At 38.7% G+C, this 24491-nt stretch overlaps 4 protein-coding genes and 2 non-coding genes across 6 annotated transcripts; 4 read left to right on the forward strand and 2 right to left on the reverse strand.

Moving 5' to 3' along the window:
* The first annotated feature begins 538 nt into the window (after positions 1-538).
* Positions 539-8152, forward strand: LOC125208959 (isochorismate synthase, chloroplastic-like). Its single transcript, XM_048108505.1, is given in 16 exon segments — positions 539-803; positions 921-1112; positions 4184-4389; positions 4838-4955; positions 5073-5189; positions 5262-5408; positions 5629-5703; positions 5810-5881; positions 6020-6138; positions 6261-6318; positions 6438-6548; positions 6886-6970; positions 7126-7223; positions 7414-7506; positions 7598-7626; positions 7628-8152. Coding segments are annotated over 16 exon segments (1692 nt in total). The 5' UTR covers positions 539-686; the 3' UTR covers positions 7683-8152.
* Positions 8153-8600: 448 nt separating this feature from the next.
* On the forward strand, positions 8601-9559 carry LOC125208960 (22.0 kDa heat shock protein-like). The gene is made up of 2 exons (XM_048108506.1): positions 8601-8896; positions 9036-9559. Exons 1-2 carry the CDS (start codon positions 8803-8805, stop codon positions 9554-9556), a joined length of 615 nt encoding a protein of 204 aa, XP_047964463.1. The 5' UTR covers positions 8601-8802; the 3' UTR covers positions 9557-9559.
* A 1257-nt stretch (positions 9560-10816) lies between these two features.
* On the forward strand, positions 10817-14813 carry LOC125208958 (protein QUIRKY). The gene has a single exon (XM_048108504.1). The coding sequence runs from the start codon at positions 11555-11557 to the stop codon at positions 14633-14635; it is 3081 nt and encodes a 1026-aa protein (XP_047964461.1). The 5' UTR covers positions 10817-11554; the 3' UTR covers positions 14636-14813.
* A 963-nt stretch (positions 14814-15776) lies between these two features.
* Positions 15777-15849, forward strand: TRNAA-AGC. The gene has a single exon. It is a non-coding gene; the product is annotated as a tRNA-Ala (tRNA).
* A 534-nt stretch (positions 15850-16383) lies between these two features.
* Positions 16384-16456, reverse strand: TRNAA-AGC. Its single transcript has one exon. It is a non-coding gene; the product is annotated as a tRNA-Ala (tRNA).
* Positions 16457-23039: 6583 nt separating this feature from the next.
* On the reverse strand, positions 23040-23849 carry LOC125209702 (glutathione S-transferase T3-like). Its single transcript, XM_048109288.1, has 2 exons — positions 23759-23849; positions 23040-23536 (listed from the first exon to the last, which is right to left on the reverse strand). The coding sequence occupies exons 1-2, from the start codon at positions 23847-23849 to the stop codon at positions 23040-23042; spliced, it is 588 nt and encodes a 195-aa protein (XP_047965245.1).
* Between the last annotated feature and the right edge of the window lie 642 nt (positions 23850-24491).

Consider the following 24491-nt stretch of genomic DNA (forward strand, 5'->3'; position numbering starts at 1 on the left):
ATAAATAATTTAATTAAAAATATTCAATTTATTTAATCACTTTAAATAATTAATTTAATTAAGTGTTTTGTTATTGATTTATATTATGAATGCAATTAGATGTATGTATAAAACACTAAAAAGAAAGAAGAAAAAGAAGAGAGAAGAAAAAAGAGGAAACATAAACAAAGGAGAAAAAAGAAAGAAGAAATGAAGATAAAATACTAAAAAGAAAGAAGAAAATGAAGAAAAAAGAATAAACTGAAGAAGAAAAAAAAAAAAGAAATGAAGTAAAAAAATCACATATTTAGTTCTATTTAATTGAAATTTCAAAAATATCCTTCATAACAAATAAATCGCATGTTTGGTATCCAGGGTTATTTTTGTCATATGGTACCAAAAACGATATAAAATAAATATTAAGTATCATTTATGTGCGAAAGTGAAAGATTAAGTACCATTTATATAGTTCACTCTATTAAGAAAATGTCTAAAAATGAATAATCTGCTGATATTAGTTTATTTAGAATATTTGTTTATCCTAATTAAAAGGAGAAATATTTCACCTAGCTGTTAAATTCAAATAGAAGTAACTAGCTACTTAAATCCTTATGGCACCTCGAGGCATGTCACTATAAGTCGCATTTATGTGTTTATAAATACTACTCCTACTATTCAACTTTCTTGCATCCATCGCACACTAAAACATGGCTGCAGGTACAACTAGACAATGCATTGGCCTTTTCATGGACATTGAGCCCATGAAACTCTCTTTTTCTTCCCCAACTGCAATTGCAAGACAATCAATCCATCTCCCCAATCATGTAAGAACGTGACTTCCCTTTTCCAAAATTTGTCTTTTTTTAAAAAAAACTTAAAAATAGAAAGGTACAAGCCAATTAAAGCGGCTGACCTCACACACCTCATTTTTTGGCCGGTAGAAATATCAAGAACTCGGCTCCTTGTCCATGAATGGCTGCGGCGGCGATCCCCGAGCCCCGCTTGGAGTCCTCGAGACCCGGACGCTCGGGGCCGCGCCCACAGCGGCTGTGGCGGCCGACCGCCTCAATTCCGCCGTGTACGACCTCAAGACGAGCTCCCCGACGTCGGATTCCGGGATTATTAGGATTGAGGTATGTCAAATAGTTCAAATTTTCATTTTTTTTTATCTCAGTTTTTTCAAGTTTTGGGATTGGATTTTGCTACATGAACTGGGCATGCAAAAATGAGTTGAGGATTTAATTTTTTTTGTGATTATTTGCCACGTGGTTGGCTGTGAGAGGATGGTTGATTCTACCAATCTTGATCCTTATCCTACATTTGCAATCACATTGGGGATTGAGATTTTGGAATTTGCAAGTTCCACAAAGATGTGAAGAAAAAGGTTAATCAAAATTTGAGAAAATAAAACTCTACAATGTTTGGTCAAATGTTTTTTTTTCTTGACTGATCAAGCAATTGAGTGGCAATTTTTGTGGAAATGATCATAAACTCAACAAAGAATAATGTAGGCTTGGAGCCATGCAAAGGTTCCTACATGAAAGAAATACATTTAAGCTTTTTGAGGAAATTAATTATGTATAAATATTACACTACTAGTAGCTAAGAAACTTGATTTAAATAAATATTTTCTTTTCTAGAATTGCTAACATTTTATATCTGTTTAGATTTCAAGTATTAAACATCCCCTTGATTTCTTTTTTTAATGAATATCCGGTTGGAATCCTTTTTTGTTTAATGCATTTATTACCTCTTCCCTTTTGAGGAATAATATATACTCCCTTCGTCTCAAAAAAGATGACACATTCCTTGGGAGGCACGGAATTTTTTGCAGTTATATTTTGTGTGGTAAAAGGAGAAAGTAAAGTAGGAGAGAGGGAATAAAATAGATATAAAGGTGTTTCCATTTTAAGTAATGTGTCATCTTGATTGAAACAAACTAAAAAGGAAAGTAGGTCATCTTCAATGGTAGGTAGGGAGTAGTAAATATATAATTATAAATCTGTATTAAATGTATCATCAATTCATCATGCATAGCAGTAGTACTAGTAGCTAGTTTCTTAACGTAAAAACCATTGATTTAATTTCTAACTACATATATGAATTACTCCTATAATGGAAGAACATATTATTTGCAATTCTTTATTATTAAATAATTAAGAATTTTTGGTTTAATTCATGAGGATATCTTCTTGACTGTATACACGTAATTTGTATACAACGTTGCCTGTCTTAGGTAGTCTATACATGTAGACTTTTTATGGCCATCTAGCTGCCTAACTAGATTTACAATTAATGAATATATGTTGAATTGAATAAAAAAGTGTACTAAAATGACATGGAGTTGATAATCATGTAAAAAATGTTGGACTATTTACCAGATTTTAAGTCTCATTTATTTGATTGTTAAACATGGAGTAATTCTAAATTTATTTTATTGATTGGAGGGGGTCATGGATGGGGCTGGGGAAAAATACTGAAATACCGAAATACCGGTCTTATTGTACCAAAAAAAATACCAAAAATACTGAATTTTCGGTATACCGTGATTTTTGGTACGGTATGATACCTTACCGAAAGATTCCGGTAAGGTAACGGTATGAATTTTCAAATACCGCGGTATACCGAAAATTAAGGTATATACCGTAAACTAAGGTATATACCACAAAAATATAAACACAATTATATATAAAATATATTTTATACATTTTCAAATTATAAAATCTATTGTGAAATATAAATATAATTATGAATAAATTATATTTAATTTATTTTTAAAAATATAAAATACAAATAGTATTCTAAAAACTCTAATTTTCTATTTTAATTAATGTTGAAAGTCAGGTATACCGCAAAAGTAAGGTATACCGAATTTCGGTACGGTATACCGAAAATGAGGTACGGTATCGGTATGGAAATTCGTCATACCGAAAATAAAGTATATTGAAGTTCGGTATACCGAAAACATTGGTAAGGTAAAGGTATGACTTTTTCGCATACCGTATTTACGGTAAGGTATACGGTATGGTGGTTTCGGTAAGGTATACTGTACCTACCCACCCCTAGTCATGGACATGATTTGGTTGATTTTAGTTATAATTAATTGTATTCAGCTTAACAAAAACAATACTAAAAATAAAGCAATGTATATTAGTTATAAGCTTTTCATAGATAAACTCAATAATTAGGTTTGCTTACTCTACTTATCTATGATCAAGTTGATAAGCCCTAGTCTAACAACAAGGATTGTTTGGTTGCTTCTTTAATTAGCCTTCGTAACCAACTTGATTGCTTACTTTTATATAAAAATGAAAAATTAAAATAGTTTGAGAATCGCCTAATAATATCAATATTCAATAGTCACGTTTTCTATTTTAGGCCATCAATTAAATATATTTAAATTATTTTTCTCTCGACTTCCCTTTTTGTTTTTATTAACATTGCATTAAAACTCATGGTATCTACTAATTATCGATAATGGATGAAGTGCACTTATATATAACTGAATTCCATTAAAATCTTTTATTTTATTTAAGATAATTGATCAATCTATGTGTACAGAGAAGATATCTTACCTATACTTGAGGTACTCCATATGATAACAAAAATAAAAGTACCCATTTATTTATGAAAAATAATTTTTTCTTTCATTCGATCTCCCTCCTCAACTTTACTAATAAAATTCATAGACTATATTTGATTTTTCGTGACTAAAAAAAATACTTCATCTGTCACATCATAAGAATTCTTTTTTGTCAATTTAATCTAATATCAATTATACTCCCTCCGTCCCAGATAATTTGGGACACTTTGATCCGACACGGATTTTGAGAAATCTAATGAAAGTGAATTGAAAAAGTTGGTGGGATGTGAGTCCTACTTTTAAAATATTAGTTTTATAATAAAAGGTGGGTATAAATGAGTTAGTGGAATATGAGGTTCACTACCAAAAATGATAAAAGTGAAGTGAAATAAATTATATGGAACGGCTCGAAATAGAATACTAGGTCCAATTATCTGAGACGGAGGGTACAGTAAAAGTCAATTTTTTGCCATTTTAATCCGTCAATTATGGGCTCTTATTCCGGAAAAAGTAATGCAAAAATATTTTGAACATGAACTCGTGGCAGTATTATATTACGGGTCAATATTTGTTAAATAAAAAATGAAAGAATTAACGAGTGATGATTATGTGTATGTGAAGGTTCCGATTCTGCAGCAGATAAATGCCCTTCAATGGCTGCATTGTCACACCAACACTCTTCTTCCTCGCTGTTACTTTTCCGGCAGAGATTCCGCCGACGTTGATCATTCTCACCACAAGCTGCTCAGTGTTGCCGGCCTCGGCTCTGCGGTCTCCTTCCGCCGTCTCCGCCCCTTCTCCTTAGACGATTGGCATTCCATCAAAAGGTATTCAAATTTTGAGAAATTCATGAAATAGTTTTTGTTTACTGACTGCTTGCTGTAGCACTCAATAGTTTTGGTAATTGCTAGCAATTATGGTGATATTGATTTCATCAAATCCTAATCTTACTCGTATAGTAGAGCTTAGCAATTGAATAAGTAACCGGAGGCTGCATTTGGGGATGATATGATTTAATCAAACCCTAATCTTACTCCTATAGTAGAGCTTAACAATTGATAAAGTAATCGTAGGCTGTATTTGGGGATTTGAATCTGTATGTGATGAAGAAGCCAGTCTCAAACATAAATGAAGAAGGCGATTAATTAAGATCTTCTCTTAATCGAGGAAATGATAAAATGCATTTTTATCTTAGTGGAACAGTTTTTGCATAGCATTACGATGCTGTCAATTATACACCTTCCATATCCTGATCGTGATTTTATCTCAACCTAGGTTCTTGTCCAAAAAGTGTCCGTTGATTCGGGCTTATGGCGCAATCCGATTTGATGCAAGGTCTACTATTGCTCCCGAGTGGGAGGGTTTCGGTTCTTTCTACTTCATGGTCCCTCAGGTAAATAAACTTTTTCTATCTTTTCATGAATTTCAATGAAATTTCTGTGCACATGCGCTCACCAAAAGTAGCCTTTTGTTTTTGAACAATTGTCATCACGTGTTATATTGATTGCAGATTGAGTTTAATGAGTTTGAAGGGAGTTCAATGCTCGCAGCAACTATTGCATGGGACAATCGCCTGTCAAGGACCTACAGAGAAGCTATTGCTGCACTTGAAGATACCATGTGGCAGGTTAGACTTAAATTTCAACCTTTTGTCGATTGGAATGAACCTTGGTCACTTATTGGTAAATTTGCATTATAGGTTTCATCACTTGTCCAACGATTAAATGGAACCTCTCGCTGTGCTGTTGTGGCCCACCATACTCATGTTCCCAATAAAGCTTCATGGGATTCAGCTGTTAAGCAAGCTCTGGACAAGATACGGAGGAAAAATTCATCGCTTGTTAAGGTTGCACATTATTGACATGCTAGCTGTTTTTCATAAAGTGCTCAATGTTCCATTTATGATTGCTAAATAACCTAGATATCAGGTGAAATGACACGTCAGATCTCAATATAATATTTGTTCTTGTTAAGAGTTCTTGTTCCTTTTGTTTGGCAAATTCTTGAACAGCCATTTGTATGTTCGATTCAACTCTGAATGCATGCATTTGTTCTCTAAAATACAGGTTGTCCTTGCACGTAGCAGCAGAGTACTAACCACAGTAGAGATTGACCCTTTGGAGTGGCTGACAACCTTACAGGTTTCTTTTTTTTTTATTGGGGAGATCACATTTTTTTTTCTAGCAATTGATTAAGGGAGATGTATAAGGCCTGATGTTCTTTAGTTTGATGCTTGATTCTATATAGGTAGAAGGGGCTAATAATGCTTATCAGTTCTGTCTTCAGCCTCCTGAATCACCAGCATTCATTGGAAACACTGTGAGTTGTTCTTGCATTATTTATTAAGATATCAATTCCTTTTTGGCTGACCTATCTGACAAAATTAGTGGTTCACTTAGCTGTTCCTGCAAAATGTAAACTGAAATCCTAGCTTACCATGGCTTCTGTTGTTAATAGCCAGAGAGACTTTTCTATCGAAACCGGCTTAGTATCTTCAGTGAGGCTTTGGCTGGAACACGAGCTAGAGGTGGAACTGAGTCTCTAGATTTACAGATAGGACAAGATTTACTTTCCAGGTCATTCTCCATTCTAGACTCATATTAATCAGAATTTCTTATGTTATGTTGAAGCTTTGAGTTTCTTTACCTTGTACTTGCACCAGAATTCATAGTTTATCCTTTTCTGAATTTATTTGCAGTGCCAAAGACCACCATGAGTTCTGTGTAGTAAGAGAAAGTATAAGAAGAAAGCTAGAGGCAAGTAAAGTTACATATATTTTTTTTCTGATATATATTAGCATTATACATTACAGCACAGCTGTAAAACAATTTCATTAAGCATTTTTAGATCTGCCTTCCTCAATTTTGTATTTCAGGATATTTGTTCCAGCACAGTTGTAAAGCCTAGCAAGGTTCTACGTAAACTTCCACGTGTTCAACATCTTTATGCTAAACTGACTGGCACACTGCAGAAAGAAGATGACGAGGTACAATAAACTAAATCTCACTGCCTCCTGTTTCAAATCTTACATCTTTGTCAAGAGATTCAAAAGATAATGAATCTCTCTCCATTAATGCATGAGGTCGCAAGGCTCAAATTGGTCTGCTAATCAGTAAGCTTTACTGTGGGCTGCCTGTGTTCTAAAATTTTAAGGCTGAAGAAACTATCAGTTACAAATGTACATCTATACGTTATATAGATGTATTCCACAAAAAAACTATTTTATAAAATGTAACAAACTTATTATATATACATAGATTCCATAGCATCTTAAGTTTGTGGGATTAATTTCAACTGTATGAGATAGTTGACCTTCTTTTCAGTTTAAGATTTTGTCTTCTCTGCATCCAACTCCTGCTGTTTGTGGGCTTCCGACAGAGGAGGCGCGGATATTGATATCAAAAACTGGTAAAGCACATTCCATTATTGTTCTGTAGTTTCAGCGATTTTTTACTTCCTTGTCCTTTCTGTCTTCCTTTTCCTTTCCTTCAGATGTTCGACGTTCATTTGTCATGGTGTCCTTGTAAAGAATTTAAGCATATATTAATTGCTATACCGTGCAGAAAAGTTTGATCGAGGAATGTATGCTGGACCTGTTGGGTGGTTTGGTGGTGCAGAGAGTGAGTTTGCTGTGGGAATAAGGTCAGCATTGGTCGGAAAGGTTAGGCAACTAACATCTCTTTCTGACTATGGAGTGCTTTCAATAATCTAAAATGACCATCAAAAGGACTAAACCATAGTCAAGAATCAAGATTAATTGTTTTCAGGGTTTCACCAAAGTGGTGCACAACTATCTTGTTACTTAAAAAGTATTCTAGATACTAAACGATGAGCTTGTTAACTTTAATAAGGGATCTGGCGCAATACTCTATGCTGGAACCGGGATAGTAGAAGGAAGCAATTCTTCCCTAGAATGGCAAGAACTGGATCTGAAGATATCACAGGTATGACCTTCAACTACATGTGAAGTATCCTTAACCACATTAGCAATTATTTCAAGGCGCGTTTACCTTCTCGTTGTTTCCTATGCTGTAGTTCACCAAATTGATGGGGCACGATACACCTCGTGTCAATGAGGGAGAAAATTGAACTCTTAACTTCAAAAGGTCAGTGGTTCTGAACAACTCATCCACACTCACTATAGACTAGTTATACCTCAAGTTGCTATCATTCAGTATCCTGAGTTATATATCTTTCACGGTCATCAGTTTCATCTGTCCGACTTCGTTCTGAATGAATGCTTTTCGTTCTCCACGACATTTTTGGTGACAGAAAGCAAAAGAAAAAAAGATATGAGGGAGGACCATATTGGTCCCTTCAATGGTAAATAGGTTGTCAAATATGTCTTCCATTTTTTCTGTATATAGCTGGTTAGGGATCAGCCATTATTTTATCACACTGTATACACACATGTATAGAGAGAAAGAGAGAGAGCGAGAGATGGACATATTTCCTGAGATTGAATGTATTGTGCATATATTATTCAATTCCTTGAAACGATGTAGCAGCAACAGAATACATTGTAAATCAAACCTTTTCCTGTTTCTGTGTTTTATTTGAAACTGATTGGGAAATATCCTGTTTCTTGTCTGCAAAACTGTAATATTTTCTCTTGCTGACATACCTTTCTTTCAATCTCGATTTTGGTCTGATAATATCAGGGGACTTCTGCAAATCTTGGGGTTAGGATCTTGAGATTGTTTGATAAATGCCATAACTTCATCTTCACTTCTCTTCTATCTATGCTATCTTCGTGCCCAGTTGAGTTCATCGATGCGTTCTCAGCTGCATACAGGGGAAAATAATCACTAATAAGCATATACCATGTACATTTTCTTTCTTTCTTTTTGTGTATAAGATCATGTAAAATCAGCATATAAGAGAACTTCCCCAATATCAATATATACCTCTGTTTATACAAAAATACACCTTAAACATTTGTCTATTTTTCCTACTGCGTTACTTTAGTTAGTTTGTTACCTTCACTCAAATTACATTTTAAACAAAATTACAATATAAATATAAAATGGTGGTTTCGTTTTCAGCTATGTATTAAATTAGAAAGCCAAGCAAAGAATAAGGCTCTGTTTTTCTCTTGGCCAAAACCAAACAAGGAAAGTTAGGAACAGATACATATTGTATTTGTAAAGTAAAGCTAAATATTTATTCTCCTTTATAAGCTTCTGAAATTCATCAAACATCAGTATTTTCATTGCAAAATTTTGCCAAAAGTATCATAAATGGAGCCAAGAAATATGAAATTTGAGTATGTTTTGCCTTCCTCTTGGTGGACTGAGACTGCTGTTTCCCATTGTTTGCTCATTGACATTCCAGGTATTACCAAAAAGGAAATAATTTCTATTTTTAAGAAACAGAGGGAGTATTAATTGCCATCGAAATATGAATCTATGCTTGAAATAAGAAAAGCTTCCAAACATGAAGCAAAGTTTTTGAAGGCTTTTTGATGTGCAAGGATTCAAGGAGGAGGAAGTGAGGATTCGAACCGACGACCACGGTCACGTCATCGTGAGCGGAGAAAGGCAGGCCAACGAAAGCATCATCCTACACTTCGAGCAGGCATATAAGGTACCCGAAGATTGCAATATACAAGAAACCAATGCCATCTTAGAGGACAACACCTACTATGTCAAAATTGCTAAGAAACTCAATTCTGAAGTTGAGAACTCAATCTCAACCTCAGTTCACGAAGACCGTCATGCTCAAGAAAGCAGCACGTCTAATGGTGTTGACAACACCAACAACGATGATTCCAACCAGAACTGCCAAGAAATTGCCAAGGGAGAGAGGCCGGACTCTAGTTTCCGGCAGAAACTATCAAAGATGGTGAAGACGAAGAGATGCTTTGTTTTGACATCTTTAGTAGCATTTTCACTAGGAGTTCTTGTATCTCACCGTTACCAGTCCACTACACAGGTTAAAATCGAAACATCTCAACAAAGACTGTTTTACAGATATGATATAGCCATTATTTAGTTATGTTCTTGAAAAGGGATTTGTGTGTAGATGAATGACTGTACATTATTTAGAAAATAACAATCAAGTTTTAATTTATTACTATATGTCTTTAATATAACAACTGTAACAATACAATTGTAGTTATAGTGCTAAAGGTCTCAAACCACATGGAAGTGTACGGTTATTTAATTGGGCTACGAATGTAAAATTATGGAAATAAGTACACAATAATTAACAAAATAAATGTAAAAGAATGAAATACGAAACCAATGGATTCACAAGGGGAAGAACATTGCGTTTAACACGTTTCGAGCTCATGAATCATGACATGTTGTTTCTAGAATTTATGTTGAATATCTTTCCCCTCTTCTTTCACTTCTTTCCTCTTCTTTTCTCCCAATTTTCGTGTGTCAAAAGATGTCCATAACTGCTCGAAAAGTGGTGATATAAACTGAAACTCGTGTGCCAGAAACTAAGTAGTTAACCCTGCCCGGGTAGAATTGGTGCTTGGAATGACCTGGGCCGGGTGGTTTTGTGGACCGAGTGACCCAGTCCAGTTAGCTGCGCAGACTGGTCAGTCTGTCAAATTGGAAAGTTTGCTTGACTTTTTCCTTGATTCCCAACCTACGTAGGAAAGTTAATCCAAATATGAGTCCAAAAACATAATAAAATGTTTGAAACCTAAGGATGAATGATTGAATATTTGCTTCACATCAGAGGGCCTAATTTCTTAACAGCAGAGCAGCAGACGACGTCACGTACCAAGAGAGAGTCTTCGGGAGCATTCTCAGGAGATAACGAACTAAGAATATCCCAAGAAAGCAGCATCAGATAGAGGAACAAGGATCAGATTCTAAAACAAGTCCACTAATATAAAAAGTGGAAATACTGAGATGGCGAAGCTTCTTGCAAGCCTAGGATATATGAAACTGGACATGCCAACAAAATTTGCAATGTGTGTATGCTTGAAGCCACATAAGAATCAAAGAATATTAGCCATATCTCACTATAAAACTCAAAAGCTAATGCATTATTACCCAGTAATTTTATTCTCATTTATCACATTTCCTTCCTTTAATCTACTTAAATGCACCAACCACCATTACATGACTTACTTTTATTAATCCTTCACAAAAGTGTTAAAAGTCACCATACATCAAAAACACTAATCACAAAATATAAACTAAATTCTGGACATCCCAAACTGCATTAACAATCCCAGTTTATCACAAAATATCACTGACAAAAACTAGCTCGAAAGCTGCAATGTTGACAACTTGTTGCGGAGAATAAGAACCTGATGAATAAAGAAGATGCTTTCCCACAACTTTTTCTTCAAACTGTTGACAAAAAGGAGGTCTGTGATCATGTGCCACCATGATTTAGTCAATTCCCATCCCCCACATAGAAAATGCACACAAGCAAAAATCAGTTATTCTAGAGGAATATATGCTCTGCCTTTGAGCCTAAAGAAGCATCTGAAAACAGAGCATTTTGATGGAGGAAACAGAGCAAAGCTTAAGATAGAGGAAAAATGGAGAAGTAGTTTGCAGTTATGTTAATCAAAGAATAATCTTTATGTGATTTGGCATTATAATATAGAGCATAACTTGAGATAAAATCCAAGTCTGTAGCAGCAGCCTTTTCTAATTCAACAAATTAAAACCTAATTATGTCACACCCAAATTTCATTTTTTTTTTGGAGAAACATGTGGTGTAAACAGGAAGTTGTAGCAAAGAATTTTTGTAAAATAAAAAAGGAGGTACAAAACGAAAAGTGGGAAGAATAAACAATGGAAAAAGTGAGAAAAAACTTCTTAAGAGAGAATGGAATCCAGCCTCTTTCTCTCTCTCCACATCACACACCACCACAAAATTCCACCATTTCTGATCACAATCTCTTGAAAGAAGTGAAATTAGCACACGATAACAGCACAAAACCAGGTATTAAGCGATTTCCCCAATCCCAAAAAGATTGAAAGTTAAGCATCCTCAAAAAGCTATGAACACATAGCAATGGCCTCCGACCAGCCTCCGCCGCCCTCCGACCAGCCCAATCCGCCGCCCGCCACCGTCAGGAAGCTCATTGTGGAGGTGATCGAGGCGCGAGACCTCCTCCCCAAGGACGGACAGGGCAGCTCCAGCGCGTATGTCGTCGCCGATTTTGATGGACAGAAGCGGCGGACTGGCACTGTGCCGAGGAATCTCAATCCGGTGTGGAATGAGGTGTTGGATTTCGTGGTTTCGGATCCGAAGACGATGGAGTTTGAGGAGCTGAATGTGGAGGTTTTCAATGATAAGAAGCTTAGTAATGGCAATGCGAGGAAGAATCATTTCCTCGGGAGAGTGAAATTGTATGGATCGCAGTTTGTTAGGAGAGGGGAGGAAGGATTGGTGTATTTTACTTTGGAGAAGAAGAGTGTTTTCAGTTGGATTAAAGGGGAATTAGGGTTGAAGATTTATTACTACGATGAAATTACGGAGGAGCCACCTCCGCCGCCACCGGAAGAGCAGCCTCCGCCGCCGGAGCAGCAGCATCCACCGCCGCTACAACCGGAGGAAATGATGAAGAAGCCGGTTTTTGTAGTCTCGGATGAGCATCAGCCTCCGCCGCCGCAAATGGAGCTGCGAGATCATGCGCCTCCGATGGTCAGGATTCATGAGCCGCGGATTGTTCACGAACCGCCACCGGAAAATCCGCCGCCGCCGGAGAATATTCCGCCGCCAGGATTCTCTCCGGATATGAGGAGAATGCAGATGGGAGGAAACCCCATGGTTGGGGAGAGAATGAAGGTGCTAAGGCGGCCGGGGAATGGCGATTACTCGCCGAGGATTATCGCCGGGAAATTCAAAGGAGACACGTCGGAGAGGATTCAGGCGTTTGATTTGGTGGAGCCGATGCAGTATCTATTCGTGAGAATCGTGAAAGGCCGCGGCCTCAGCCCTAGCGAAAACGCGCACGTCAAAGTCCGAACGTCGGGAAACATAGTGCGATCGAAGCCGGCAATTCCTCCTCCCGGCGGCGATCCATCCAGCCCGGAGTGGAATCAGGTTTTCGCCCAAGGTTACAGCAAGGACACCGCCGCGAATTCGACTCTCGAGATCTCAGTTTGGGACGGCGCGTCGGAGAGGTTCCTCGGCGGCGTCTGCTTCGATCTCTCCGACGTGCCGGTGCGCGACCCGCCGGACAGCCCGCTCGCGCCGCAGTGGTACCATTTGGAGGGCGGCGCAGCCGCAGACGACGACCAGAACCGCGTCTCCGGCGATCTGCAGCTGTCGGTGTGGATCGGCACGCAGGCCGACGACGCGTTCCCGGAGTCGCTGAGCTCCGACGCGCCCCAGCCGTCCGTGTCGTACACGCGCCCTAAGGTGTACCAGTCGCCGAAGCTGTGGTACCTCCGTGTGACGGTTATTGAAGCTCAGGATTTACACATAATGCCCAATTTGCCCCCGCTCACCGCTCCGGAGATCCGGGTTAAGGGCCAGCTCAGTTTCCAATCGGTCCGGACCCGGAGAGGCTCGATGAGCCACCACTCGTCCGCGTTCCACTGGAACGAGGATTTGATCTTCGTCGCCGGCGAGCCTCTCGAAGACAGCCTGATTCTGCTAGTCGAGGATCGGACCGGAAAAGATCCGGTCCTTCTCGGCCACGTCCTCGTTCCCGTGGGGAGCATTGAGCAGCGAATCGACGAGCGCCACGTTGCGGCCAAGTGGTATGGCTTGGAAGGCGGGCCCTACTCCGGCCGGCTCCACCTACGGATGTGTTTGGAAGGCGGCTACCACGTGTTGGATGAGGCCGCGCATCTCTGCAGCGATTTCCGGCCGACCGCGAAACAGCTGTGGAAGCCGGCGGTGGGGATTTTGGAGCTCGGGATCCTCGGCGCCCGAGGATTACTCCCGATGAAATCGAAGGGCAACGGGAAAGGCTCGACCGATGCTTATTGCGTCGCGAAGTACGGAAAGAAATGGGTTCGGACCCGGACCGTCATGGATAACTTCGACCCGAGGTGGAACGAGCAGTACACGTGGCAGGTGTATGACCCGTGCACAGTGATGACGGTTGGCGTGTTCGACAATTGGCGCATGTTCGCTGAGGCTGGGGAGGATCGACCCGATTGCCGGATCGGGAAGATCCGGATCCGAATCTCCACATTGGAGAGTAACAAGGTCTACATGAATTCATATCCTTTGATGGTGCTGTCCCGGAGCGGGTTGAAGAAAATGGGCGAGATCGAGGTGGCGATCCGGTTCGCCTGCCCGTCGTTGCTGCCTGACACTTGCGGCGTCTATGGGCAGCCGCTGCTTCCACGGATGCACTACCTCCGGCCCCTAGGGATGGCCCAGCAGGAGGCTCTGCGTGGTGCGGCCACCAAAATGGTGGCCGCGTGGCTGACGAGGTCAGAGCCTCCATTGGGGCCGGAGGTCGTGCGGTATATGCTGGATGCGGATTCGCATAGCTGGAGCATGAGGAAGAGCAAGGCTAATTGGTTCCGTATCGTTGCGGTTTTGGCTTGGGCGGTCGGGTTGGCCAAATGGTTGGACCATATCCGGAGATGGAGAAACCCGGTTACCACGGTTCTAGTCCACATCCTTTACTTGGTTCTCGTATGGTACCCGGATATGGTCGTCCCAACCGGGTTTCTATACGTGTTTCTAATAGGCGTTTGGTACTACCGGTTCAAGCCCAAGATCCCGGCGGGTATGGATATCAAACTGTCTCAAGCCGACACGGTCGACCCAGATGAGCTAGACGAGGAATTCGACACGCTGCCCAGCTCGCGGCCACCCGAGCTGATCCGGGTCAGATACGACCGGTTAAGGATTTTGGCGGCAAGGGTTCAAACAGTGCTAGGCGATTTTGCGACCCAGGGCGAGCGGATCCAGGCTCTGGTGAGCTGGAGGGACCCTCGGGCGACAAAACTGTTCATAGGAATGTGCCTTGTGATCACGATAATCCTGTACGTGGTGCCTCCGAAGATGGTGGCGGTGGCATTGGGATTCTACTTCCTCCGCCACCCGATGTTCCGGGATCCGATGCCGCCGGCGAGTTTGAGCTTTTTCAGGAGGCTTCCCGGGCTTTCGGATAGGTTGCTGTAGGAAATTGTTTGTGGGGAAGAATTTTGGTAAAAGGGGCATCATGAATAACCTTGGAGATGGTGAAAAGTGGAGAAATTTGAGGCCTTTTTGTGTTGATTGAACAAATTTTTGTCCACCAAAGTATAGACATTCAATTTTTAGTACTCGTGGTTTTGAAATAATAATCAAGGTTGGCCTACATGTTTGCGACTATATTGGATATAGGTCGACTTTTATTTTTTCAAGATTAAAAAAAAGTTGTGGGATTATATCTATATGCCAAAAATTTGGTTGCAAATGCAAAAAATTAGGGAGATTGGTGTGATTTGGTCCACTATTTCAGTTTGCCAAAGTATAAATACTGACTTGAAAAATTTTTAAATGAAAAAACATCATAGTCCCAAAATTAAGAGCATTCAGGTATGTTCAATTTCAATCCATCTTTCAACATAAATATTGAAGTTTAAATTTTTTGTTGTTAATGAATCTTCTAACATTTTCATGTGACAGTGCATGCCTATATGAAAGTGGCTTGCGCTGATGATTCAAATAAAGGGAAAGACAGCATAAAATAAGGGAAACATGGCGCTGCAGCCAAAGAGCAGAAAATGCCTGAAAAGGAAGAGAAGGATGAGGTCGAGGGAGAAGACGAGGAAGGCCAAGTCGAAGAACAAGACGAGGAGACGACTAATGAGAAGACAACCTCGGGTACGGATTCAGATTCGAAGAAGAAGACTTGTTCTCAAAGTTGGAAGGCTTTCTTGCAAAAATGAGAGCCAGAAGAGGAATGATTGAAATCTAAAGAAGATAATCAATTCCTTTTAAAAGCAGCAGCTCAGAATTACATGGAAAAAAATATAGTTTTGAATACCAAATTATGTGTGTCATAAAACAATATTACTGTACAATGTGCATAATTACGAAACACATTCACAATAATCGACAACCATCACATACTTTGGTACGCATTGGTCTTGTTAACTGTCCACAATAACAATATTTGTTATGCACTAAACAACTTCAATCTTGATATGAACATCCAAATACACTGAAACTCTTTTACACAGTATTTTTTAAAAAAACTGACAAACCTTGGTCAAGGTGAAATAAAAATGAAACCCAAAGTGAATATTATGAACAAGTTTGACCTAATAAACAAGATGGGGATGTAGCTCAGATGGTAGAGCGCTCGCTTAGCATGCGAGAGGTACGGGGATCGATACCCCGCATCTCCACTTTTTATTTTATTCCTATTTTGTCCTTTGACAAAAACTTGCGTTTTGGGCCTTCTTCAGGTCCTTTAAATCCAAATTCCATATCATATTATGATGTTATTTTCTGAGTAGTGGTAGCAGTATTTTTATTTTAAGATTTTTGAGTACATATCTGCCGCATACAATTATGTTTTTATACTCTGTCATAACATGGGATTACATTATACTAGTAAATGCTCACAGTTAAAATGATACATACGGAGTATATAGTAATCTTGAACACACGTTGTATGCTGAGGCCAATGCAACAAAACATTAAAGTTTTTTAAGACTATAGGTTATGCATTCATGATGACTTTAATTTACTGGAGTACTATATTTTATTAGATATAGAGATCATAATATGATGTTAGATTTCAAATTATCAATCAATTCAACTAAAACAAAAACAGAAACTTAATATACAGGCCCAGAAGAAAAGGCCCAAACCGAAAGTTTTTTGTCTTTAATTTTCACTGAGAAAATCAAAGGACAAAATAGGAATAAAATAAACAGTGGAGATGCGGGGTATCGATCCCCGTACCTCTCGCATGCTAAGCGAGCGCTCTACCATCTGAGCTACATCCCCTACGTGAACAGTATATTCATAATAATTATATAGAGCTAAATTATTCAGGGAGTTTTTTCACATGATAAACTTATTACTCCCCCCGTCCCACGTTACTTGAGTCGTATTCCTTTTTGGATTGTCCCAAGATACTTGAGTCATTTCCTTTTTAGGTAAAAATAAGAGAATTTAAATAAACAATTAGCACTAATTAATCTATCCCTTATTGTAATTAACAGATTAATCCCTCTGGCACCACTCACCCACCACTCACTCGTAACCTTCATTTCACATATTCTTCTTTCTCTCTCTTCAATCATTCCCTCCATTTACAGAATTTGGGAGGTGATTTTGTAATCTATTTTTGGTTCGATTTTGAGTGTTTACAAACTTTTTTATTTTATAACAGTAAAAAGTAACGGTAATTTAATTACACTTTCTTCATTTTTTTTAGTTTCCACACTAAAAAACACTTTTAATTAAAGTATTTGGAAAATGTAAAATTCAAATAATTATGGATATATAAATTGAGTTGTAATGGCAGATTTCAAAAACAGTGCATAAAAATTAAATCAATATTATAATTGAAACAACTAATCAACTATTATACTTAATTAGACAACCCACTTAAAATACTAAATATCCATTTCTTAATCTCCGTGCCCAAAAGATATGCCTCAAGTAACTTGGGACGGAGAGAGTAATTTATATGGTATTAAGCTTTACACAAATGTTCTACTCCGTATAATAAATGAGTGAACTACAAAAATGGTCCCTGGACTATGGGTTTATCTCGCCCATAGTCCTTGGACTTTAAAAATATCGCCAGTAGTCCCTGGACTAAGGGTTTATCTCGGAATTGGTCATTTTAGCTTTTTTTAGTACGAAAATGCCCTTCTGAGGGGTTTTGGGGGATTTGGGCAATTTGGTCTTTTTACACTTTTAACATTTTAAATATGATATTATTTCAAGCTTATGTACTCCCTCCGTCCCAGAGAAGTTGGCACACTTTCCTTTTTAGTTTGTCCCACAAAAGATGTCACATTTCCCTTTTTGGAAAAAGTTCTCTCTCGCATGAATATAAAAATTATATTTTCTCTCTCCATTTAACACACGGAACAAAACCTCCTAAAATCCCGTGCCATTTTCAAAGTATGCCAACTTCTCTGGGACGGAGGGAGTACTAAATTTGATATTATTTCAAAATAATCGTTCTTCTTCCCTTTTGTCATCCTTCACTTTGTTTCTTTATTTCAATATTATATTTAATTTTACAAAATTTTAAATTTTAAATTTTAAATATCAATAAATTTTTTTAATTACAAAAATTATTAAATAAAAAAAATTAATAGTCATAATCAATATTCGAAAGTGTATAATATTTAAAATTTAATCAATATGACAATGACTTAGTTTTAATCAATATTTAATAGCTTTAATCATAAATATATTATATAACACGATTTATTCTGAAATAAATATGCATCTAATGTAAGACTAATATAATTTTTGTTTATTAATTTGAAAACAATCAAAATTTACTAGTAATTTTCAACAAAAATACTCATATATAAAATTTTTAGTAGGATCAAATTTTTAGTCAACTTCATAATATTCAATCACAAGCAATTATATCAACCGAACGAAGGCTAAATAGTTTTCCATCATGATTAATATTATTTGTGTATACTTCTTCAATTCAACTGAATATTATATTAAATAACAAAAATTAATAGTTTTAATCAATATTTATAGTGTCCATGAATTAATAGTTTAATTTAAATTTTTATTGATATTTAAAAATCAAAATTTAAAATTTAATTTTATAAAATTAAATATAATATTGAAATAAAAAAACTAAGTTAAGGATGACAAAATGGAAGAAGAATGATAATTTTGAAATAATATCAAATTTAGTACATAATTGAAATAATATTAGATTTAAAATATTAAAAGTGCAAAAAGACCAAATTGCCCAAAATCCTCAAAACCCCCCAAAAGGGCATTTTCGTACAAAAAAAAAAGGCAAAAGGACTAATTTCGAGATAAACCCTTAGTCCAGAGACTACTGGCGATATTTTTAAAGTCCAAGAACTATGGACGAGATAAACCCATAATCCAGGGACCATTTTTCAAGTTCACTCAAATATCTGATTACTACTAATAAATTTGTCAAAAAATAGTTATATAATATATAAGGGTGGTTACTCGAGAGATTGTTCGACTAAAAAAATACAATGGTCTGGGCGTCTGGCATACACATTCACAAGTTATGGCATCAATGAAATTTTATTGTTTTCATTGACTTTTTGTTTAAGAATATTATTGAAAGCTTTTTAAGTATACTATTTAATGGTCTAAGTTCGTAGCTCTGTCTGTAGATAATATTTTAAAATGTTGGATTCAAATTCTAAATTTATTTAACATATCTAAAAAATTGAAATGTCAATTCTTAATATCTCCCATCTCATGTTTTAATCACCTCATGCCATAAAATCGTATTTGTATGATTTTTTAATAAATTGAGTACTAATCGAAGTGAAAAGTGGAATAGATAAATTTTTTATTTTGTACGTCTCTGTAATGCTTTACTTTTTGTTACACGTGTTTTGTGAAAAAAAATGGAGACGAGAACTTGTATTTTTCTTCCCATAAATAATTCAAAGTAGTGAGATTCAAAAGTGTAGTGGTCATTTCCTTTTTTATTTCTTAGAACCCTTCCGACCATTTACATCAAAACTCAAATTTATTTTTGAGTATACGTCACACCAAAATTTAATTTTACTCCAACTATTTACATTAATTTTGAATTTTTGACTCATAAAATATTTACAGTAACACTATATTTGGTGTTGTTTCACAAAAAACACTAAAAATAAGTTTGAGTTTGGTAATATGATTGGAGAAGATTTCTATACCAAAACTCATTTTTTATTATGGTTGGAAATGGTATTAATTATGTACTATGGTTATTATTACCAAAAGATGACAATAATTAGAATCACTTTGTAATTAGAATCAGTATCTATTTTAAATCTATCATTTTTTTCACAACAAATATGTTCTCAAATTCAACTATTGAAGATATCCAATATAATTTTGTTACTACTTTTTTATATATCTAAAATTTAAAGTATCATTCCAAAACCGAAATTAATTCATAAAGTACAACATAAGTATTTCTCTATAATAATTCTAAGCCATTGTTACCAAATTTAAAGTATCATTCCAAAACCGAAATTAATTCATAAAGTACAACATAAGTATTTCTCTATAATAATTCTAAGCCATTGCGTAACAAATAAGTACTCCCTCCGTCCGCGATTAGGAGTCCCGATCACTTTGTGCACATATTTTATAAAAATGATAAAAAATTAGTTAAAGTGGAGAAACGGTAAAGTAAAAAAGAGAATAATGTTGACAAGACTGCGGATGGAGGGAGTATCACGTCTTATTGAGTGACTCAATATCTGACTAATTCAACTGCGTATTTATTATTGTTCTTTCATTTTCCACTGCCAATTATTAAAACATTCATAAAGGATAAATTGCCATTTGTATTTGGAATTTGCACTATGATTGAGATTGATTCGACTTGGTGTCTTGTTTTCTTCTGCCCTCTCTTTGTCGACATGCATCATAATTTCAGATCACATTATATTATTATTGTATAAATGCTGAGAATATGCAATTATTATTATTTTAATCTTATTTTTATGATTTATTCCCATTCTTATCTACTGCTAATTCGGCAATAGATAGTTTAGAGCATCCGCAACGCGGGCTCGATTTTGGCTCGGTCTCGTCTCGACGAGACGAGCCAGCATCGAGTCAGCGTTGCGAGGCTCGTCTCGTCTCGACGAGACGAGACATCTCGTCGCGCGACGCGACACGGCGAGGCCAACCTCGAGCTGGCGAGACGACGCGCGCGCCCACGTAGCGCGCGCTGGAGCGTTGCATGACGCCCACTCGCCGCCCCGCGAGTGGGCGTCATATTTATGACGTAATAATTTTTTTTTTTATAAATTCGAAAAAATCGAATTTAATTATATAAAAAAATTTCAAACGGTCAAATGACCGTTGGGGACCAAACGGTCGAATTTTTCAATTTTTTTTTATTTTTTTTATTTTTTATTCTTCTATAAATATACTCCACACTCCACACTCCATTTTACACACAAACACAACTTTCATTCCTCATTCCTCTTCCATTTTACACACAAACACTACTCTCAAATTGTTGAAAAAATGTCCGGCGATGGAAACTCCAGCGGCGGCGGCTCCGGCAGGCGGCGCTCCGTCGGGTTCGACTTGAACTCGTTCGACGATTGGGCGAGCATGTACAACTGTTTGGCTACTCCCGGTTCGTCGCCGGGCACCCAAGGCTCGACCACCCCGCCGGCGTACCAAACACCACATTTTGATGTGGATGCATACTATCGTCCCTCCCCCCCCCAGAGGTACGGGCAATCGCCGGGATTATCCCAAATTCCGGAGAATTTTTTGGCGCCTGATCGCAATTTGCCCGACCGGCCAATCGGTGGAGGCTCCGGCTCCGGCTCCGGCAGGATCAACCTCAGTCTCGGCGTCAATGCCGAGGAGGAAGAGGAGGAAGAGGAGGCAGCGGCTGCAGAGGTTGGTGGAGACGGCACTCGGCATGCATACAGCCAAGCCGAGACGTTGGCTTTGTACGACGCTTGGATCAGCGTCTCGTATGATCCTGTCGTCGGGAATCAACAAACCCACAAGTGCTTTTGGGAAAAAGTCACCGACCTTTACAACGCCCGAAGGCCGACGACTACCGTTCGCCGCAACGTGAAGATGCTCCACAGTCATTGGGACCGAACGGACAAAGATGTCAAAAATTTTTGCGCGATATACAGGGGAGAAGAGGCGAATTATCAGAGCGGAGCCAGTGGAGCCGACATTCTGAGAGCGGCGTTGCGGGTCTTCAAAGACGACGTCGGCAAAGATTTCAAGCTTGTCGATGTTTGGTCGCAAGTCCACCACCTTGACAGGTGGGTTGGCGGTGTCGAGTCGGCCTCGGGCTCGAAACGCACGAAGCGCACGGTGCGTGGCCACTACTCGTCTAGTGATGGCGGCGAAGGCAACACCTCACGTGAGGGCACGCCAACCGATGATGTAGGGGGGTCTTCTTCCGGTGCACGACGTCGGCCGCAAGGGACCAAGGCGGCGAAGGCGGCTAGAGCCAGGGGGAGAGCGAGAGCGAGAGGGATGGGACGCGGCGGACCAAGCCAGGCGGGCGAGGGCTCGGGCTCCGGCAGGGGCACGAGCTCGCACACCCTAATGTCCATGTACCTAGTCGCCACGATGGCGGACCTCTCAAAAATGAATCCTGGCCAAGTTGAAGCCCATATGGCCGGAATTGAGTATATGAGACGTCAACTTGGTATAGTTGTACCGCCGACTTCGGGGGATGATGATTCGCCGGCGGAGTAGTTTTTTTATTTTTTAGGATTTTAAATTATGTACTTTTTTTATTTTTTAGGATTTTAAATTATGTATTTTTTTCTATTTTTTAGGCTTTTTTTAAGTTGTAATATTTATTTTATTTTAATGAAGTGTGTTTTTATTAATTGAATTTGTTGGAATTAAAAATAAAAAATAAAATTGAATGAATAGTTAAGAGATGGTTAAGAGATGGTTAAGAGATGGAGGGTTGCAGGTGCTGTCTCTTAGTTAAGAGATGAGCTGAAAAGTACAGTGGGGCCCATGAATAATTAAGAGATGAGACGGTTAAGAGACGGATAAGAGATAGCGTTGCGGATGGCCTTAGGCTCATGTGTCGCATTTTTGGGTGTTACCAGAGGAAGAATACTAGCCACTAAAATCACAAATACTATAATTAACGGGAAACCAATAAATAAATGCAGAGATAGTAATAATGATTTTATTTTTTTCAAAATGTAAGTATAAGAATGATTTTCAGATTTTTGGATGTGGTGTACACGGAGAGGTTATGTTAATACTTAGGACATTAGTATCTATGTTTCTTAACCATCTCATCTCTACACTATTCATATGCCCCAACATACTTTTCACCCCATCTCTTAACTAAGACACAACACCTACATCCTTCCATCTCTTAACTATCATTTTTTATTTTTATTTCCAACAAATTCTATTAATAAAAACACACTTTATTAAATAAAATAAAATTATAATTTAAAATTCTAAAAAAACAAAAAACAAAAATCTTGAAAAAGTAAAAAAATACATAATTTAAAATGCTCTAAATTAAATTATAAAAACTACTCCGCCGTCGAATCATCCCCCGAAGGTGGTGGCGGTTTCCTCAATCTAGCGGGAGGCGAAAAACCAATTTGTCTTGCCATATACGCAATTCCGGCAAGATGGACTACACTTCATATTGGGGAAGCGTCATGCGGGAAGTGTTAGCCATCGTGGTGAGCAGGTACATGAGCATTAGGGTGTTCGAGCCCGAGTCCGCCTAGCTTGATTCGCCTCGGCCCCTCCCACTACCCCCTCCCCTTCCCTCTAGCCGCCTTGGTCCCTTGCGGCCGACATCGTGAACCGGAGGAGCCCCCTGCATCGGTGGCCCTGCCCTCAACCTCTTCTGAGGCTAGCCTTCCCCGCCCTCACTAAACGAGTATTGGCCACCCGCCGTGTGCTTCGTGTGTTTTGAGTTCGACCCCGTGCAAGACGGGACATCGCCAGCCCACCTTTCAAGGTCTTTGACCGTCGACCAAACATCGACATGTTTGAAATCTTTACCCTTGTCGTCTTTAAAGACTCGCAAAGCCGCTCTCAGAATGTCAGCTCCACTGGCTCCGTTTTGGTAATTCGCTACTTCAGTCCCGTAGATCGCGCAAAATTTTTTGATATCTCTGTCGCATCGGTCAAAAAGACTGCAGAGCATCTTCAAGTTGCGGCGGCGAGCCCCCTTCGGCTTTGTCTCGTTGTAAGCTTCGGTGACCTTTTCCCAAAAACACAAGCGGGTTTGTTGATTCTCGACGATGGGATCGTACGAGATGCTGACCCAAGCATTGTACAGAGCCAACGTCTCCTTGCGGTTGTATGGATAACGGCCTAGATCCTCCTCCTCCTCTTCCCCTCTTCCTCCTCGGCATCGACGTCGCGACTGGCTGAGCCTTCACTGCCTCGTCCTCCTCCTATCCGAAGGTTTTTCGGAGTGTGTTCATCCGAAAAATTCTCCCTAATTTGGGATAATCCCTGCTTTTTCCCATACCTGGGGGGAGGGACGATAGTATGCATCCACATCAAAATGTGGTGTTTGGTACGCCGCCGCCGTTGACGAGCCTTGGGTGCCCAGCGACGAACCGAAACCGGTAGCACCCAAAAACGTTGTGCATGCCCCCCAGTCGCCAAACGCATTCAAGTCGAAGCCGCCGAAGTTTTCATCACCGGACATTTTTACAAAAATTGGAGAGGAAAGAAGATGATTCGAGAAGAATAGATGTGTGTTTGTGTGTAGAATGGAGAATGAAAGAAGAGTATTTGTAGAATAAAAAAATAATTTTTTTACTGTTACAACGGTAATATTACCATTTTTTTTCAAATTTTTTTTTTCTAAAAATCGAATTTTTTAAAAAAAATATTTATTGCGTTAGCATGACGACGCCCACTCGCGGGCCGGCGAGTGGGCATCATGCCTCGCGCCAGAGATCGCCAGGTGGCGAGCTGGCTCGCCAGCTACTTCTTCCGCACGAGACGTGCAACGAGATCGGGACGAGATGGAGTCTTGCATCGCCATCTCGATGTGGTACGAGATCGAGCCCGCATCGAGACGCGATGCGGATGCTCTTAAGAGCGTTTTTAAAAGTTAAATTGTTTTCCTTTTAAAATGATATGCATTGTCTGACATCTGAAAATTGTTTTAATATAATTTGAAGCGATTAAGGAATACCTTTGTTGACATACATTTATAACGATCTAAAATGGCTACAGAATAACCTTATTCCCAAACCTTACATTAAAATTATTATTACTATAACTACGCTCTATTATTATGAACCAACTATCAAAGAATGTCCTCTCTCTAACTTAATTAAAA

This window comes from Salvia hispanica, chromosome 3 (assembly GCF_023119035.1).
Source record: "Salvia hispanica cultivar TCC Black 2014 chromosome 3, UniMelb_Shisp_WGS_1.0, whole genome shotgun sequence".
NCBI lineage: Eukaryota > Viridiplantae > Streptophyta > Magnoliopsida > Lamiales > Lamiaceae > Salvia > Salvia hispanica.

What these genes read in the sequence shown, in the direction of transcription:
- LOC125208960 (XM_048108506.1), top strand. Translation starts at nt 8,803, where the DNA reads ATGGAGCCAAGAAATATGAAATTTGAGTATGTTTTGCCTTCCTCTTGG. An exon ending in TTTGCTCATTGACATTCCAG is followed by an intron (nt 8,897 to 9,035) that starts GTATTACCAAAA and finishes TTGATGTGCAAG; the next exon opens with GATTCAAGGAGGAGGAAGTG.
- LOC125208958 (XM_048108504.1), top strand. Translation starts at nt 11,555, where the DNA reads ATGGCCTCCGACCAGCCTCCGCCGCCCTCCGACCAGCCCAATCCGCCG.
- LOC125209702 (XM_048109288.1), bottom strand. Translation starts at nt 23,849, where the DNA reads ATGTCCGGTGATGAAAACTTCGGCGGCTTCGACTTGAATGCGTTTGGC. An exon ending in TTTGGGTGCTACCGGTTTCG is followed by an intron (nt 23,537 to 23,758) that starts GTTCGTCGCTGG and finishes GATGCCGAGGAG; the next exon opens with GAAGAGGGGAAGAGGAGGAG.